Genomic DNA, 20,405 nt, shown 5'->3' with positions numbered 1-20,405 from the left:
TTTATATATATATGTATATATATATATATATATACATATATATATATATATATATATATATATATATATATACATATGTATATATAGATATATATATATATATATATATATATATATATATATATATATAGATATATATATATATACATATATATATATATATATATATATATATATATATATATATATATATATATATATATATACATATATATATATATACATATATATATATATATATACATGAATATATATATATACATGAATATATATATATATATATATATATATATATATATATATATATATATATATATATATATATATATATATATATATATATATATATGTATATATATATATATATTTGTTAACCTAAAAGCAATAAACTAATAGCTTTATATCTTTATTGGTAATAAGTATCTAACAATTTATTATTATCACAACAAATAATAAACATTTTTTCTTACATTAAATTTTTGGGCAATGAAAAAACTTCATCAGTGAATAATTTTTTAATCTACAAAAAAGTCTTGCATAGATTATTTTTAAATAATAGGAACTTCTTGCGTAGATAATTTATTAATCAACAAAAAAATTATTCGAGTTAGAAGAAAAATTTTTTTTTTCCTCTTGCGATCGAATAAAAAAATGCTTTTCCAAATCCACGGTTTCTTGTATCTCTTGAAAGTTAAACTTTTTGCTTAGTTTTTTGCGACAAATCAAGCCAAAATACTTTCGAAATTTATTTGTATATAAATAAATGACGGCATCTTTCCAATATGCTAATACCAAAACAATATCTAAAGCTAGTGCCAGATTTTGGTTTGCTTTTGCTTTTTTTAAAATATAATATGCAGAAATAAAATGTGGTATGGCGGTAAGTGCAAGATATGTTGATACAATCGTAGCTGGTAGTATTAATGACTTTAAAAATGCTTTTCGATTTTGTATTAGCGATATATTGTTTGACATATTTCTTGACAATATTAGAGCATAACTATACACAAATATAGACAAAACAGCTATAAATCCATCAAATGTTATATCTAAAATGGCGTGTTCTTTTTGTTTTATTTTTGCTGTCCAAAATCCAACTAAAAAACTGCAAACCCAAAATGTTATCAAACAATAAATCACTTTTTTTTTTGAAACAAACGAATAATATTTGACGTTTAGATAAAGTATAAGAAAACGATTAATGGTGAGTAAGACGGTTGTTATATAATATGCAAATATAAAAGTTCTCATTGACACTATCATCCATGTTTTATGTGGCTTTCCAACAATATTTAATATACCAAGGAAAAAAAGAATTACATTTGTAAGTATTTCTGTAAGAGATAAATTAAAAATGATTACTCGGTCAATTTTATGCATTTTCAGTTTTTTAGATTTTAAAAGTAGGTATATGCCAGTTATATGCAATACAATTCCGATCGGACACAATGTTACTAAAACATAAGTAGTATCATTAACAATGTTCTTGTTATTCGTGTTGTTCGTTAAAGTTTGAGTTTTATTGGAAAACATTTTGATTGGTTTTTCAACTTGAAGTTTGTAGTTGAACGGATCACTTTTCTGCTTGAATATATAATTCGAATATTTACCGATGCGTATCCCTCAGGTAAATCTTTTTAACGATAATCTTTTTAACGATAATAGCAAACAATCGAGCAGCAAACAAAACACAACTTGACTTTTTAAAATGTTTCAATTTTTTTCTTCTTGATTCAATTTCATTTCTAAAAATTTAATCATAGTAAATATATTTTTCATTTTGCATAATTTGCACAATTTTTATAATTGCATTTCTACAGGTATTTTACAGTAAAAAAATTCAGGCAATAGCCATGCAAAAAAAAAAAAAATCATGTAAATAATTTTTTAATAAAGCAATAAAATGTAAAAAAAATTTTTATATATTATTTTTCGTATCCTGTCTTTTTTCATATCCTGTCTTTCCCCTGTATTTAAAATAATTATAAGGCGTTCCCTAATAGTAATTAAAAGTGTTTTAATTGGTGAGTTTTAGTTTTAGTTCTGATATTTTAATATCTTTAAATTTTTATTAAAAATTTAGAGATATAAAAATAAGAAATCAGATCTAAAACTCACCAATTAAATCATTTTTAATTATTATTAGGGAACGTCTTTTAATTATTTTAAATTCAGGGGAAAGACAGGGTATGTTAAAAAGTAGACATGTGTTTAGCTAATAATAAATTTGTATCGACAACTCTTTTTACTTTAAATTTATTTTTAAAATTTTATGATTTTAAAAGGGTTGAACTTTTTCCAAGGATAATAGATATTGTCGTATCTGTTCGTAATATTTATTTTAAATTTTTTTATTTAGCTTCGTTGGCTATTTTAAAGAACTTTGTTCAGCAATAAAAAACAATTCACATTTCTAAAACTAAAAAAATACATTCAAACAAGTGTAATTAAAATATTTAACCTAAAGAAAGCATTCAAACAGACATAATTAAAATAATTAACTCGAAGAAAGCATTCAAACAGACATAATTAAAGTTGTTTAAATAGTTAAAACTTAACGATCTAAAAAATAAACTAAACAGTTAACTAAAAAGTTAAAACAATCAAAAAAATAAATTTTTATGAAAATTAAAACAGTTATGAAGTACTAAATTAGAAACACACAGAAACACACAGAAACACACAGAAGAGCCACTTTACAGTGAAACTTCTGGGCTCCTAAAGACTAGATTGAGGTATTGAAAATGTTAGTCAAAGAAAAACTACCAGATTTATGCAAATCCCATAAAAACTATGCTCATTAGAAAAAATGTAATTAACATATTTATAACATTGCCAAACAACAAAATAACTGATAAGGCGCGGACTCAAAACTTATCACATGCTGCTATTGGATATGTAAAAAAAAAAAAAAAAAACCTAAGTATATTTAACCTGAAATATTAATAAAATGAAAAACTGGTTTAAGAAAAGCTATCGACATTCGTAACAACACTCAACGATGTACCTTAGTTAATTTTGTTTTCAGTTAATCCAATTACAATGCAATATCAGTTTACAGACTAAAGTTAAATGGAAATGTAATAATATTCAAAAAAACATCTACAAACACGTTAAATTTCACAAAAGCAACTACAAATACGTCAAATAGCATCAAAACAAAAAAAAAAATGAGAAAATGGTTTTTTTTCATGTCTGAAAAGATAAAACTGGCATCTATTTAAAAGGTACCAAAGTGAAATATATAAAACAGAATGGTAGTAGCAATATTCAAGAGAGAATAAAAACCAACACTTCTTTTATCAATCCAATTTCAAAATGATATTGTCAAACGTTTCTTCATTGGAATATCTATTAAAAATCTATCAAAGTAAAAAAAACAAAAACGTATTGATCAAAGCTTATTGTAACTTCTTTGAGAATGTTCATTCAACAAGAAATATATACAATAATTACGAATATAATTAGTCTTCTTTATATTTATGTTGCAAAAATATAGAAATGACTGATTCAAGTCAACTTAGAAATGCATACCTCGTCTTTCAGAGAAATGCGTACCACGCTTTTGAGAGTAAAAGTTTTTTGTGAGTTCTTTTTTCTTTGTTGTTAAATCACAAAAAAAAGCAATTGCAAAGATATTCACCCACTTGAGATGTTCTTCTTTTTATTAGGTCATTTTAAAGAATCTTCACAAAGTTTCACTTTGGCTTATTTCCCAGTTATTAGCAAATCTTGCTAGAAGTATTTACAAATATGTTAAGTCAAATCTTCTCCAAGCATCAAAAAAATAAATATTTTCGCTCAAACAAATCTTTTTAAAGGATTTCGTTAAACAAGCATTAGAATCATCATCAGCAGCAATATCAGAATCAGTGCAGGAAAGTTTAATTAGGTTACTGGATAAAAGGACTCATATTATTACTTATAACTATTACTTATAATCATTAGTTATAATATAAATATAAAATAAGCATAATAGAATGCAAATAAAAAATATATTTTGATTTAATTCAAAAAGCCAAAAAAAAAAAGTAACCGAAAACTATCAGTGTGTATGAGATATTTACAAAATCAGTTATTCAAAATATTTATTTTATATACAGTTTACAAAAGTTTTATCCACAGTTATCCAAAATATTTAAAAAAATAGACAAAGCTAAGTTCATCAAACCACCATCATACTTTAAAATCTAATTATCATTGATTACAGGATACGATAGTAAAAATATTTTCAATAGAATAATGGAATAGAATCTCTTAATAATTCGATGCGTACAATTATAAACTTCTTTGGAAAAAAAAAAAAAAAAAAACCATCGAAACCATCTTAAACTAAATTAAAAAGTAATCATGATACACTTCTTAAGTAAAAAAAAATTGTACAAATTAAAGAAACCTTCCAATAAAACTTAAAAAAACTATCAAAGTGTACAATTCACACCTGTTGTCTCTCTTACCATCTGCAGTATTAAAACTATATTATACTATACTAATAATAATAACTGAGTTTGTTAATGAAAATTTTAAATATTTACTAAACTTTAAAACAATTTATTAAAAGTATAAAGTATGCGGTTTTTATACATTCTAAACTGTTTCATATATTACTTGATTTTTACATTTTATACACTTGTTATGTACAAGTGTATAAAATGTAAAAATCAATATATACAATTTTTATCCATTTTTAATTTTTTCCTATTTAATTTTTACTAGATTTCTTGTCTATTTGAAAATAAAAACACTTACCTTCATGTTCGAGAAAAGTTTGACCATCTAACAAAGAAATGCTATCATAACTATTAAACAATGATTTTCTAAATTACTTTTAAACTTAATTTGTTGATAAAAATAAACATCATGTTGTTATTCTATGCTAATAAACAGAGCTATCCCCAAGGTTGGTTGCGCCCTGGGCGAACGAGGTTGCGGCGCCCTCCTCCCTTCAGTAATATTTGCGTATATAAGCTTTTTGTACTGCCACCAACAGATCAATACTTACACCAGCTACCAATCTACCATAAAGATAAATATATATACACACATTTGATTCAAGAACTTTAATAAGTTAAGGAAACAAAATATTTCAAACTAAGTAATTCTAAATGAAAACTTAAATTACTGATAAGTAGGTATAAATAAATACCGTTATAAAAAGTAAATTTATAATGGTATTCGAGATTTCTATGGAAAATTGTTCAATAATTTTTCCAAAGTTGAGTTTTTTTGCCTCCTTGTTTTCAACGGGTAGTATTGCAAGCGACATCAATCTTTTTTTGCCACCGATATACGTTAGTTAGTTTTAATTAATTTCAACTTGCTAAAACTACTTTCACTGCAATATGAAGAGTGCTATCCACATATTGAGTGTTTCTAATGGTAATAGTGTTTTGTTGGTCGCCTTCTTCTCACACCATTTATTAATAAAAGTAGCCATCAAACTAACGTGTAGACTTTTTATTGTACAGTTCCTCATTATGTATATCTGAAATGTTTTTCACAGTCAGGTGTTCTTGTAATACTTTTTAATCCTCTTTAAGTTTGGCCATTTTTGTTTTTTCAGGTCAAATGAGAATCCCAAATTTACTTCATATTTGGAGAACTTGTCCATTTTGTATTTTATAGATGCTTCGATTGTGTCAACGAGAGGCAAGAAAACATCATTTTTGAAGGATCCTTCTGCAATAAGGAAATAACCAGCGTTTTACTGATGCAGAAAAAATTGTATAGATTCTTTGAATAACTCCAAAAAACGATGTAGACTTCACAAATGACATAACTCCGACTGATATAACTACGTTCATGCTACGGCAACCACAGGGTGTAAATAAGGCCTGTGGGTATTCTGCTAAAATTCGAGCTTGAACACCTTTTTGATTTGCAGCCATATTAAACCTGTTGGCGTAGTCTTGACCTCTACAGTTGTTTAGGTCTATCCTACTAGACTTTATTTCTCTAAATAGAAGGTTAGAATGAGCTTCACTAGTCAACTTTTCACACTCTGTAACTTCAATAAAGCTTTCTTAGACAATGACTATCGCCTCATTTTTTTTCTTAAACATAGCGGATGGTTTGAGATGATTGGCCCTTGTGATAAAGGTCTGAAGTGCAATCCATAATAATTAAAAAATACTTTTCCAACTCTACCTTGTTCACTGTAATATTTTTTACATGCGAAGCTAAGAGGTTAATGACCTTCTTTTGAATATCGACACTTGGCATTTGCGAGCGTCTTTCTCCATCTGTTTATTTTTTATCCTGATTGTTGTCATGATCTATTTCTCAGAATAACTGAAATGAGATGAAGATGTCTCATGTATTTAGGCTTGCTCTGTGAACTTTTTCCAGTTATTAAAACCTTCTTTTCATAAATATGATTTTAGATATGAGTCAAACAGAAATAAGTTAAATCAGTTGAATAATAAGCAGATAAGTTGAATCAGTTTCTAGAGAGTATGTAAGCTATCTCCTCTTTACTTGTTCACCATTTCTCGCTACCTTGTATCCAAATTCATTTGAGAAGTAGCGTTTTTTGGTTATAGAATACTTTTTATTGCTCTTCAGGAAAGGCATAGGATTCATTTTGATGATGCAGTCTCTCCTACAGTTAGCTGTTTCTGCCAAGTGAAAGAGTAATTAGATAAAAAGCTGAAAGTGTCACTTCTGTGCAAAACATTTGTTGTAGTTGTAATATACATCTGTTTTTACTAATATAGGTTTTAAATTACACTCAGACTCTTTGTTTTTCTCTGATGATTCCTGAGATTTTTGGCTACAAATGTCCAAGGATGAAGTTGATGAACATGTGGCAAAACTAGCTGAAGAAACTACACAACAGAGATTTGCTCACATTATTTTCCTCTTGGTTAGATTGAGACAGAGTAAAGGTCTTACTAAATATTTTTAAGGAGTTTTTGTCACATAAAATGTTTGATTCGCAAGGTTGTGAAGAACTTTAAGAAGAAAAAAATGTGTTAGCTTTGGCGCTTTATTTAAAATAGCTTCATGAGCTGCTTCAAAGTCCTTGGCTAATTTGTTTCTATGAGCACCTGACAGTTTTTTATAACTTATTCAATAAAATAACATTCAAATTTAAATTAACAGTGTAAAATTTTATTTTTGTTTCTGAAAACAATAATTCTTCATAATGTAAGTTTTACTTAATTCATCGTTAATGTTATTACTGATTACAGTTTGCAGCCTTTTTTATTAGAACACTTTTATTAACTTACTTTCTTGTCGGTTTATTTATTTTATGGTCCGCGCAAAACAAACGTGATTTAACGTTACTAATCTAAATTATTAAAAAAAGTAAATAAAGCAAACAACGCAAAAAAAAATTTACTTTAGCGTAAATAAAACAAATCGCTTAAAAAACTTCGCCAAACAAACTTTAGTTTAGTGAAAATAAAAGAAATCGTGAAAAAATGTATTAAAAAGCTTTTTAAAAACAACACTTAAATGGGCTAAAAAAGTAAAATAATATATAATACATTTAAAATTTTTTTTATAAAGTAACATTTTTGAAATGTATTAGAGGGGGCAAGCCGTCTCTAAGAGTGGTCTCTAAGGGTAGAAGAGGTGGCACCTTGCCCCGGTTGCCTCGTCTACCCCCTTAGGGACAGCTCTGCAAATAAGTTTATTAAAATTTACGCCAAAATGTTTAGCGTAATATAAATGTAGCAGATTTTGTATTAGCTAATGTTTCGGCACTTTAATTGAATTTAAAGAAGTTAATATCTGATTATCTAATTTCTAATAATTTCTTTATCTATAAATACTACTTAAAGTTTATGAACATTATAAACTTATCATTGTTGTTGGTTAAACTTTTTTTGTTTGAACAAACTTATTACTAATTATTTAAACAAACATAACAATAATATACGGATATCTGTCTTTTTATGAAGGAAATATCAAAATATAAAGTTTTCCTCCCAATGAAAAAGCATAAAGTTCTCCCGACCCAAAATATGAAACTTTCACCCTATAACACCCGAAAAATATGAAGTTCATTAACCGATACTATGGCTTATGGTGAACAACTTCAAAAATCTTGGAAGCCCCATGGACAGCTCATTTTATCTTTGGAGAAGCTTTGTGAGGTCTTATTATTAGAGAAACTTATTAAGGTCTTTGAAGGAGCTCTCTACGGTCTTTGGAGAAGCTCTATTTGGTGATTAAGGTCTTTTATGTAAGTCTTTTTGTTTTACAAAAAAAAAAACAACCAACAAATAACAATTTCGTAAAATGAAAGAAATGTTTTAATGTAGGAATAATCGCAAATAACTGGACAAACAAAATCATTTTGAGAGGGTTTTATAAAAGTCTTTGAATGAACTTTTAAGATATTTCACTTCTAAGTTGAGCAAACTTTTTTCTGTTTAAAAAAATCAGAGTTTTTACAGTTCAAAAATAAATGTTGCGCTTGAAATTACTAAGAAAAAATTATAAATTTAAAAATTATAGATTTTCTTTTAAAGCAAATTATTTTCAAGATTATCTAGTAACAGCTTGTCTAAATTGGCGAATACATTTTAGGCGCCGAAAACAAACGTTTCCATGTCAATTTAAACATAGGTTTGTCATTGCTTTTGATTGGATAATGATGTTTTTGTCATGATTAATCTTGTGGCTTGAAAAAATCTTTAATTATTTTATATTTAAAAAATAAGTAACTCAAAGTTTAAATGCCCGAAATATTATGCTTGTTTAATTTAAGATCACACAAATGTTGAAATATGATCGATTTATGGTTTGATCATATTTTAATGAATATATTCAAGGTATGTTATGGCATAACAGCCCTTACTATTTAACAGATCGTACTAGAAAGCAAAAAATTCTATAAAAACGCTCCATACAACATACGCCCAAAATGAAAAGTTAACCAATGATAGAAATGATATCACAAGTGAAGGAATTACAATCGCGAATATCTTGAACAAATACATTGTTTCAGTTTTTGCAAATGAAGAATAAAATAATATACCTCAAACAAAAGTTAGACAAATCTACGAATGTAAATAACCAAAAATATTCCCCTTAAAAAATTAGATACTAAAAATGTAACTGGAGTTGGTTCCGTTTATCAAAAAGTTTCAAAATCTTGTTAAGTAGAGATGGCAAAACTATTATCAAAAATATTTGAAAGTTCGTTTGAAACTGGTAATGTGCCTAAACTTTGGTTTGAAATATCATTGCTTACAAATACATACAGATAAGTTAGTTCTCAGAGGCACAGCAAAAGCAAGTTCAGCAGATTCAATGGACCTGGGCCTTTACTTTTCGGGAATTCTTATAAAAAGTAGCCTACGTCGCTTAAGTCTATTTAAAAGCAAAACTGAATGAGTAGATGGCATCTCCAACTGGAGAAATCTTAGTTAAAAGTTGCAACTTTTAAAAGGTTCAATCTAAAGTCAATAATTTCTAAAATGTTGTGGCTTGATGAGTTTAAAGCCACAGCTTCATCTATAGGCAGTAATTTCTAAAATGTTGTGGCTTGATAAGTGTAAAATCTTGTAGAAAAACTAGCTAATAGGGAACACTATTTAAACCCTTAAATACAAAATGAATAGATAGAAACACGTTTTTTTTAAAACTTTTAAGATTCGAGAGCATCTGCTGTTATGATTTGTTTGACGTCATTTATACAACTAATGATGATACAACAATAGACATTTCGAAGACCGGTCAGTACAATAACTGCATTGTGCACTTTGACAATGGCATTAAAACTGTAGAATTAAGAAATATATATTTTGATTTATATACTTCTTGATAAATATATTTCATGATCAGTTTTCGGATGATTTTTTTTTTTTCCCAACGTTGACATTAACAACTGCCGAAAACAAGGTTTTGGAGAGTATCGGTGATGAGCGGTGTTTGCAATGGAGTTTATCAAAGAGTTCAGTGCATTGTACCAAAAGCAGACTATTTTTACTGTGTGTAGCATCAACTATACGTGCAATGTGGTTCAACTGAATTGTGTATGGAAATAAAATCTTCAGCATTATTTAACAAATATAAGTTTATTTAAAAAATATTTTTGTTTATTTTAAAGATATTTTGACAACTGAAACAGCAAGTTAAACATTTAGCAGTGTCTCTAGTAAGAAATTTAATTATTTTACCTTTGGTTGCTTTTTTTTAATTTGCAGATCAAAATCACTCATTGCATAAAATTTCTTAAACACTAATCACTACCAATAAAAGTTCAATACCAGTTTAATACCAGTTCAATACCAGATCAATACGAGTTTAATACCAGTTCAAATTTCATACTATTAGTCAAAGACTTGAAAACTTTAGCAACTAAAATAAGTATTTCTTCTTTTTCATGATAACTTTTAATGTTGCTAATGTTTTGTCACTTAGTTACAAATTTTACTTGGGCGAGTCACTTGCAGTGACTTGCACAACAAAAAACTATTTTTATTTTAACCTGGGTTGTATTTAAGCTTCTGTTAATTTAGAAAATTCAGCGATATTATTTGATTTTAGTTTGTATAAATTAATAATGTCGAGCCACTGTGCTATTTTTTTCATTGATAAATGAAAAAATCTTGCTTGTGTGTTTTTTATGTGATCCAGTTGTTAATAAATGCTTGCTTCCTTTTGTTTTTAAAACGAGTTTACAAAATTTTTGACTGACTTTGACTCAAAAAACTCCGCAAAAAAACTGTTTTCTAACTAATTAAACATTTTTCAACATTTTATAATGAAATTCGGTCGCTAAACCATGTTACAAGCAATCATTTGTAACATTATTTGAGGAACATATGTCTCCGTTGCAAGTTCTTTTGTTTTCTTATATTGATTTTCATCTCATTATATATGATATGGTACTATCTTATATAAGTGGTACTAAATAATTACATTTAAATGAAACCCTTACTAAAGTAAGTAAACTTAGGAAACTCCAAAAATATCTTTGATGCAATTGTAGATTGAATGTTATTTATATATATATATATATATATATATATATATATATATATTATATATATATATATATATATATATATATATATATATATATGTTTTTAAAAGTTTATTAAATGTGATGACAATATTGTAAATTTTTTAAGCTGATTTAGTTTTAATGTTTTACAAGACAGTTTGAGAACTACTATCCTAATATATTTTATAAAAAGAAATAAAAAACTAACCCAAGAATATATAAAAATTTTTACAATCATGTATTATGTTTATATATAATTATATGTTATTTATATAAATATATCTTTTATTTATAAACAAAATTTCTTGATGAATAGTTTCTTTTTTGCGTATTATTTTACAGAAATTTAAAAATTTTTATGACTCTTTTAAATAAGAACACTTATTTCAACATCTTCCCAAAAAACCCGAAAATTCCCGGATCCGTCTCTGGATGTGAGTCGAAATGCCTTAACTTGATTCTAAAAGTTGTTGTAATTATCGTTACAATTTGCAACATTAATGAGAAACTGTTTGAAAAAATATAAATTTTTCGCTTATTATTTCACCATTTAGTTTGACAATTCATTTTCTGTTAAAATTTGCATGTTAATTAAATAATGACAGCTGTTTTTTAACTGTATATTTATATACATATACTATTTATTTTTTTATACACTTTTATTATTTCTTAAATTGTGTTTAAGAGTTTATATTTCACTTAAATAGTTTCAAACATTTTTTTTTTAATTATGACTCAAATTGTTTTTTCATTAAAAAAGTTTTATTTTTTCAAAAAATAGTATTTATTTTACAAATTTGCTTTATTAAATAAGACGACCATAGCGGAACCGTGTTCCTTTTTTGAAAACAATGGTCTCAAAACGTTACTATTATTGACCATTTTCACAACAAACCTTGAAATAAATTACACTTAGATTGTCTCTTGTTATTTATATCCTCGTCGTCAAGTGATCAAACAACCCTGGATGATCAAAAAAAAAAAAAAATCAATTGTATATAATTAAAGAATTTTTTCATAAATACAAGGGTGTTAGCAAAGTTATTGTACTTGGATGGTACCTTTCGATCTTTTCCTTGTGGAACTCATCGTTTAATAAATAAAGCAAGCTCTTAAAAAAAAAACTTCTTCGTGAATTTATCAAAATTTATAAAATAGAATGAATTTGAATTAGTGGACGTAACAAAAGGTTTAAGCCTAACATGCCTAAAAGCCTAAATGAGCAGCCGTGGTGCAGTGGTTAGATTTCTGGCTCAGAACCTAGAGGTCCTAGGTTCGACGCCAGCTCTGGCACAACAAGCGACATTGGTACGGAAGGAGGCGCGAACTTCCTGTTAAATGCTCTCCCGCGGTGCTCTGTGATAAGACCGTAAGGACTTCTGGGAGCACCTAAAATAGCTACAAGAAAAGAAAAAAAAAAAACTTGTCTAAACTAACTACACTACTAACCTCCTACTAACTACACTACGACCCTCTTAGATAAACTACATAACTTTCACATATTATGCGTCTTACTAAATTGTTTTCCTTTTACAAAATACGAGTGACCTCAAAATCAATTAATTTAAAAAGGTAATGGAACCTCATATAGACTTCCATTAACTTTTTTGATTGCGTCATAGAAGTAAATATAGTTCAAACACTAAATTATTTCACAACAATAACACACATATACAGATTAAATTTAATTTTAGTAAATATTAAAATATAATTTGATTATTAGTCTCAGAAATTTGGCCTTTCATTGACGATGACGTTTCTTTGAAAAAATAGTTTAACTTTCGCAAGCGACTTTTCGCACACTTCATTTGTGTAATCAATTTCTAATGGAAAATTACTTTAAATATCACAGTGTCTTTCCAAACACTCAAGGCAATTCCCAGTTAATGACAATTTTATTATATAGTTTAAAATTTTTAGGTATATTATCAACATTTTTTCTGCAAGAGAACCATGGCTTGGCTCAGTGATCTACAATAAAGTTGCACACCTCTATTCTTGATTCTTTTTTTTTATCTGAGTCAAATGCATATACTTCGAGAAATAGAAAACTCTTGAATTCCGTTGTGCATTTGAAATAGGCCCTGGTTTAGAAAAATAAATGATAAAAAAGTTCATTGAGCCTCGATAAGACTTGTATTCTTTGTATAACAAATCTAGCTCCCTATAATTATTCCTACCATATTTTTTACTTTTAATAACCGGCCCGTTAGGCTCGTATTTTCCAATTAAATCACGGTAGTTACTAATCAACTCACTAATGATCCAGTAATTAAAATTAAATGATGTGGATAAGAAATCAACTTTTTAGTTCATGATTTTGAGTTCAATCAGGTCGAGAACATGAAGTCGACGAAAATGAGAAACTAAACCTGGAACAATTTTTGTCAAACGCTTAATTATTCCATTTTTAGAACCTGCATTTACTACAGTGGTGTCATATTACAACGGAAATTTAATTTGATAAATTAAATTCCAAAATAATATTGTGTAACATGTTATAAACAGAAACAGAGTTGCTTTACAATTAAAGGTTTAAAACAGATATAACAAAAGATTTTGACTGGCTCAATATGCAAGTGCTATAATAATGTTGCTTGTTTATGCTCTTCGCATCAAAATGTAAGCCCCACATTTCTTCAGAAGAGTCAATTTAAGACCGAGCCAAGCTTAATTCATGCACAAGTGTTGTAAATGTTTTATAAACTGCGGATCTGCAATCTTTGCGATGCAACTTATTGAATAGTCTTCATTTTCAGATATCATAGCGACCATTTTATCGGTGGTTTTTGCTCGTTACATTGGGATTGAGTAACCATCACTTGTATAATTATCTTCTAAACATTCACAACTGAAATTGTCGGTATCATAAAAGAATTGACTGTATATATATATATGTGTGTGTGTATATCTCGTTGTTATAGGCTCTGTCACAATACAACACTGACCTTTGCTCCCATTGGATAATTTCTGAAGTTCATAAAAAAATGTTTGTCTTCCAGATTTTTGAATTAAAAATTTTTGGAAAATAAGTCGAGTAATTTATCCCAGCTATTTATAATACTTGTCTTCTTAATTGTACTTTGTGTTGATTTAATAACAAATTTATAATTTTGAATAGTAGACTTTACTTTTCTTTGCACAGATTACTCCATAAAATATGGTATCGTCATTTTATTCCGTAATTGACAAACTTCAATTGAGATTTCTTTAATAACGTCAGTTTATTTACGGATATTACCCAATTCTAAAAGAAAATGATATCTTCCTAATATTTGCTTTGTCTTACATCATTTAAAAAATCCATCGTGGCTTCTCAATCAAATTTCCATATATACAACTTCTTGGCTTTAAAAACTTGAAAGAGCGATCAATTTATTCAATTAAATTATTCTACCTTATACATCTGAAAAACATTTTGTATATAAATATATATAATATATAATAGTTAAACTATATGAGTTATTTAAGATAATTTTCAAACTTTTGACAATACTTTAAAATAGAATTGCGCAGAAGGTTTTTTTGCGTTTATATAGTTTATTTTTATGTTTTTGTGAGTTTTAAGCAATTACTCCATCAATAATTATGGAGCCGTCCCTTGAAAAAAAAAATCCCATCCCTAATATACACTCATAATCTATAACCTAAACTCATAATCTATAAACCTTAATATACACTCTTAAATATACACTCAAAATCTACTCAATACCATACAAAATGAATGAATTGCAGCTACATCATTAAAGGAAACTACACAGATGTGAAAGCATTTGCTGATAATATTAAAATAACAACAATAAAAATAACAATAAAACAAGCTAATCCTATTTATTTGTCTGTTATCAAAATAACGCTCGATATTGTTAAGTCGCAGTTAAAAAAAGCAAACAGTTCCACGCCATTTCTTAGAAAGCTACAAGGGTTTATTTAAAAACAATGAGCTATATATAGATAATATAGTTGATGACAAAAACTTTTTTTTTTAGGTATTACAACGTTTCTGGATTTTGAAACGGAATATATAGGTTATGATACAAAAAGTACGTTCGTATATATATATATATATATATATATATATATATATATATATATATATATATATATATATATATATATATATATATATATATATATATATATATATATATATATATATATATATATATATATATATATATATATATATATATATATATATATATATATATATATATATATATATATATATATATATATATAGGGCCGCCGAGAGTTTTCATGACACCTGGGCCATAGCAACAATCAGGCGCCCCTATAAGCTTGCATATTTTAAATCAAAAGCATGTACAGCTTTACAAATTAATGAATTGTTTTTTCTAATGCGTTTATATTCATATTTTTATGAACCACATCTGGATTAAAAAACACTTATGCAACACATTCACTGATTATTATTAAATTTTTTATATTCTTTGAAATTAATATTGAAAACGTTTCTTTTTATTTTACTAGCACTGTTATTATTGTTTGTTTTGTTTGTTTATTTATATATATATTATTTGTTTTGTTTGTTTATTTATATATATATATATATTATTTGTTTTGCTTGTTTATTTCGCCGTTTAATAACTTTTACAATTTAAAAGTTTATAAATAAGAACACTGCCCCGTAAAAATAAACTAGTATAAATATTAAAATAAATAACTAATTGTTATTTATTTTAACATTTATAATTGAAAATTATAAAGGTTAAAATAAATAACAATTAGTTTAAGAAATACTTCAAGAACAATATTCATGTTAAAAGTAATAATCAAGTAAACAAGAAAAACTGAAAGAAAAGTAAAAAAGAAAAACAAAAAATTAATTAATTAATTAAAGAGCACGTATTTGCAAGAGCCACACTATATACGTATATTATACAAAGTATTTATTGAAAAATGTAAAAATAAAATATATAAGAATTTGTAATAAAGTAATATTTAAATAAAGAAAAAAAAATTAAAAATAAAAGATTACTTAATTTACAAAAACCGTAGTATTTATTTTAAAACCAATTAGAATAAAAGTAAAACAAATAATAATTCATTAATAGTTAAAAATATAAAAAAATTCAAGAACTCAAATAAGATTTCAACAATAACTTTTAAGATTAGAGGAAACTCCATAGCTGTATTATTGAAGAAAAAAAAGTTGATAAGTTCTGAGACATTTTATAAAATTGAATTTTAGTTTAAAAGAAGCATTTAAAATCGGATATGTTAAAATCCATAAATAATAACACCTGTTTCGATTCATTTTTAAACTGATCTATACTAACTTTTTTCGTATTTGCAATATTAGGAAACTTTTTCCACAAATAAGGTCCACGATATTGAATTGAATATGTAGTTTGTTTGAATTATATTTAGGGACAAAGTAGTTTGTTATCTGAAAATTTTGTTGGGTATTTATGCACTACTTTTTCAAAATAGGACTGAAATATTTTAGGAGATAATCCCATCTTTATTTTATACATGAACATTAAAACTTGGTGTAAGTTGATTTTATAAACATTTAGTATGCTTAGTATACGTAGAAGAGGCTCACATGGTACAATTTTATCAGCTCTAAATAATTTTCTGCACGCATGTTTTTATTTTTTGTACAATTTTTTAAATTTTGCATGATTTGTACTTGCCCATCCAATATTACAATAAACCAAATAACAATGAATGAAAGAAAAACATAAACTTTTTAAAGATTTATTATTTAGAAATGGTTTAGCCCCATATATCATGGCAATATTTTTTAATAGTTTTTTCTCAATGCTTCTTATATGATCATTCCAACGTAAATGTTTACCTAATATTACGCCCAAGAAGTTAACTGAAGTTTCTCTTTTAATGTTAGCGTTATTGATTATTAGATTTGGCAGTTTAATGGGAATATTTTTACTTTATTTACTTTAAAAATTATATAAACCGGATGTCCATGGTAAACTGCTTCCTTTAAAATGTTACGAAATTTAATCAGGTTTGTATACGAAATTTAATCAGGTTTGATGTATAAATCCATGTTGAGACTTTGATGTCAGATGCACAGTATTTCATAATCCTATTTATGATTGTTATCTCGGCAACCTTGCACGGTATAGGTACGAGACACCAGCTAGTAGTTATATATCTTTTTTTGTGGGTAAGCGTGAAATTTGATTTGCGTTAAGATTTTAACACTCCTTAAGAAGTCGTTAAGCCTTATCAAGTAAAGTTTATTAAGTTATTTTTTTATTTTTCTATTTGAAATAGTGATTTAATTTTCTTTAGAACAATCATTAAAGTATTTATAAGATTTTTTTTTTTGAAATAATCTGATAAATCTTAATTTTATCAATAAAATGTTTTGTTTAGATAAGATCTAATGTCTACTTCAATGCCATCAATATAAAAAACAAGCCAAACTTTTTTATTAGTTCCCACCTACCATAAAAAAGAGACAAGTTATTTTAAATAAATTCTTCGGTAATATAAATAAAGCAAAGTTTATGCTATCAATAAAATGTTTTTTGTCGCCCAAATTATCTAGGCACCCAGGGCACAGGTAAGGATATTTAGAGTTAGAATAAATCTGTTTAACCAATCAACAGGGCATTTAAATAGAAGTTCCGGAGGGTTTAGGACCAACAGATACTAAAACATTATTTGTTTTAACCTATTTTGAAAAGCTTAGTCAAAACCATGCCAACATTACAAAGTTTATCGAGAGATTAAAATTGCATGAATGCAAGTATTCGTTGGCATAAAATAAAATGTCTAGACCTAAATCTTAAATTTCTGAATTGCGTATTAAAAGTATTTATATTCTGCAAAAAAGAGTAAATAACAAATATATATATTATAGTAGTATATTTGGTGGTTTTTTAAATAATCAAGGCATAAATAATAAAAAATTTTTTAAATAATCAAGGCACGTTTTAAAAATTTTTATTTCTGTAATTAATGATTTCTATATTAACTATAATAAATAGATATATGACATTTGTATTAGCTAATAATTCTAAAATGTTTTAAATCAAGATCATTCATGTTGTGAAGGAAGCCTTTTGTTTAAAATTGTTTTCTAAATGAAATATTCAAAGCAACGAAATGTATCCCAAGCATTCAGGCGCATTATTTCTTCAAATAAAATAATATAAATACCTGTTTTAATAATGTTTGCTACTTAGTTAAAATACAAGTTAATTAAAATCACACTTGATGAAACATTGCAACACCGTAAGGCTTTCACCACCAAGCTACTTTTTTCTTTTTAATATAATGTGCGTTAATTTTTATATTTGGTGATGTGCGATTTTAGTATTTATATAAAAATGTAGAATATTTATGAAAAACATTGCTCACACATTTACGTGCCTCTATTCAATAAAGACACGCTTTTGGATGATTTTGAAATTAAGTAAGTTTTAATTAAACGACTCTAATCGTTCGTGAGCAGATATTTAACTAAATGTTCTCTAATTGTATGTGAGTTTATACTTAATTTTGAATTTTTTTATGAAGTTTCCTGAGATGACCAAATCTATTTTAATTTTTTTTTATCAAAAAAGATAGTTTATCAAAACGCATTGTTAGACGACTTGAAGCAAATTGAAAATGGCTTCCCATTAATTGTTTAGAGACAAGGCATATGTGTTCGCAAAAATAAAATAACACCCAGGAATTAAAAAATGTTACTAAAAAAATTGAAAGAAAATAGATTTGAAACATATTCTTAATTAAGTTGAATGAGATGGTAGTAACCTTAGCAACAACCACTATTCAAGGAGATTTGGATAGATAGACATTAGAAGCAGAAGGCCAACGCAAATGTCAAAGTTAGTAAATGCTCAGAGAAAAAATTATCGTAGCTTTGTCGCAGTGTTTATCGATAAGTACTACAAAAATATATAAAAATATATAAAATACTAAAATTATAATAACTTTTAATATTTCAGTCTTTGTGTTAGTTTAATGTTTTATTTTCTTCAGGTTTTAGTGATGAGGTTTGAGTGATACCGTAGAAATTTTGATTTTCGATGAAAAATTAAAGCATAAAAATTAAAAAACTTACATTTTAATTTTTAAAAATTTCACAATTTCCCAGTTTATCTATCAATTAAACCTTTTCAATTTCATGATATCAGGGTTTTTAGTTTCTATGATGTTTTTAAGTTCTTTTTTTTTTTCTTTATGTAAGAAATATATATAAAGTATATAAAAATAGGTATAAAAAATTTAACGGCTTCCGTGTTTTTTCAGCAATAAAGAAAAGCCTTTTTAAATATTTCTGTGGCTATTTATGGCAAGTCCTGTGTAAAGCAAATTTAAGTTTTTAGCTTGAATGTATTATTTATGAGCATTTTTAAATTTGAATTCAAAAGTATACTATACTAAATGAAATCACTAACTATAAATTAAAAATTAATTACTTTGAAATAAGTATTTGAATAATAAATCTCTGAAAAACTTCTAACAACTAAATCTAAGTCTTAGTAAAAAAAAAAATATCTACGAGATTCAACTTCATAGTTATCTTTTTTTTTTGCATTTTAAAAACATTTTTCGCAAAACAAAATCTTTTAATTTAATATTTATATAAAAAATATTTTAAATGATGTTTTAAAATTCTTTGAACATTTTTAAGGTACTATTAAAACTGCTACCATCAGAATTGAATATTTAATTAACAGATTTCATCAAGTAAGGAATTTTGTGCATATTCATTAAAAATAATCCAGAGTAAAGTTTAAAAAAGTTAAAAATTTGTTAGATACAATACAAAAAAGGATCTGTTTCCCAAAATAACCCACAACTAATAAAATTTTTCGACTGAAATTTTTAGGGTATATTAATAAAAGGACAAATAACAATCTGAACTTAAAATCAATATCGAATATTAATTCTACACTTAGTTATAATGCATTTATGACAACATTAACATTTTGATTCCCCAAAATTTGCTATATAAATAAAAAAGGTTCCAGTAGATGTGAATGTTTGATTGAGGTTCTAAGTGTTGTCATACTCGTTCTAACTTTTAAGAAATTTCAACTTCATAAAACTTAGCGAAATGACGAGCACAAAAAGTAAATTTTTCAATTCTTCAAACATTGAAATAAAGATAAAAACAAAAATTATTCTATTACTGGTCATACTAGCTATCAAGCTAAAAATACTTGTTTTATTAAATTAGTTCAAATTACAAAAATCACTTCTAAAAAATTGCCTCAAAAAAAAAATTGCCCCAACCGATGTTATTCAAGTTATCTCAAAATAAAATTTGAGCAGCCGCGGCGCAGTCGTTAGATTTCTGGCTCAGAACCTGAGGTCCCAGGTTCGACGCCAGCTCTAGTCCAACAAGTGACATTGGTACGGAAGAAGGCGTGAACTTCTTGTTAAATGCTCTCCCGCGGTGCTCTGTGATAAGACCGTAAGTACT

The 20,405-nt window shown here is 26.4% G+C and overlaps 1 protein-coding gene across 2 annotated transcripts; it reads right to left on the bottom strand.

Annotated features, from left to right (window-relative positions):
• Positions 1–476: 476 nt before the first annotated feature.
• Positions 477–19,240, bottom strand: LOC105843499 (uncharacterized). 2 transcript variants are annotated; one of them, XM_065800465.1, is made up of 2 exons: positions 19,038–19,240; positions 477–1,745 (listed from the first exon to the last, which is right to left on the bottom strand). In XM_065800465.1, exon 2 carries the CDS (start codon positions 1,531–1,533, stop codon positions 583–585), a length of 951 nt encoding a protein of 316 aa, XP_065656537.1. In that variant the 5' UTR covers positions 1,534–1,745; positions 19,038–19,240; the 3' UTR covers positions 477–582. The 2 variants fall into 2 exon arrangements, with proteins under 2 accessions (XP_065656537.1, XP_065656538.1); XM_065800466.1 differs by lacking the exon at positions 19,038–19,240 and adding an exon at positions 3,535–3,898.
• Positions 19,241–20,405: the final 1,165 nt, after the last annotated feature.

This window comes from Hydra vulgaris, chromosome 06 (assembly GCF_038396675.1).
Source record: "Hydra vulgaris chromosome 06, alternate assembly HydraT2T_AEP".
Lineage (NCBI taxonomy): Eukaryota > Metazoa > Cnidaria > Hydrozoa > Anthoathecata > Hydridae > Hydra > Hydra vulgaris.
The sequence above is the reverse complement of the archived record's forward strand: the minus strand, read 5'-3'. Positions and strand labels throughout refer to the sequence as shown.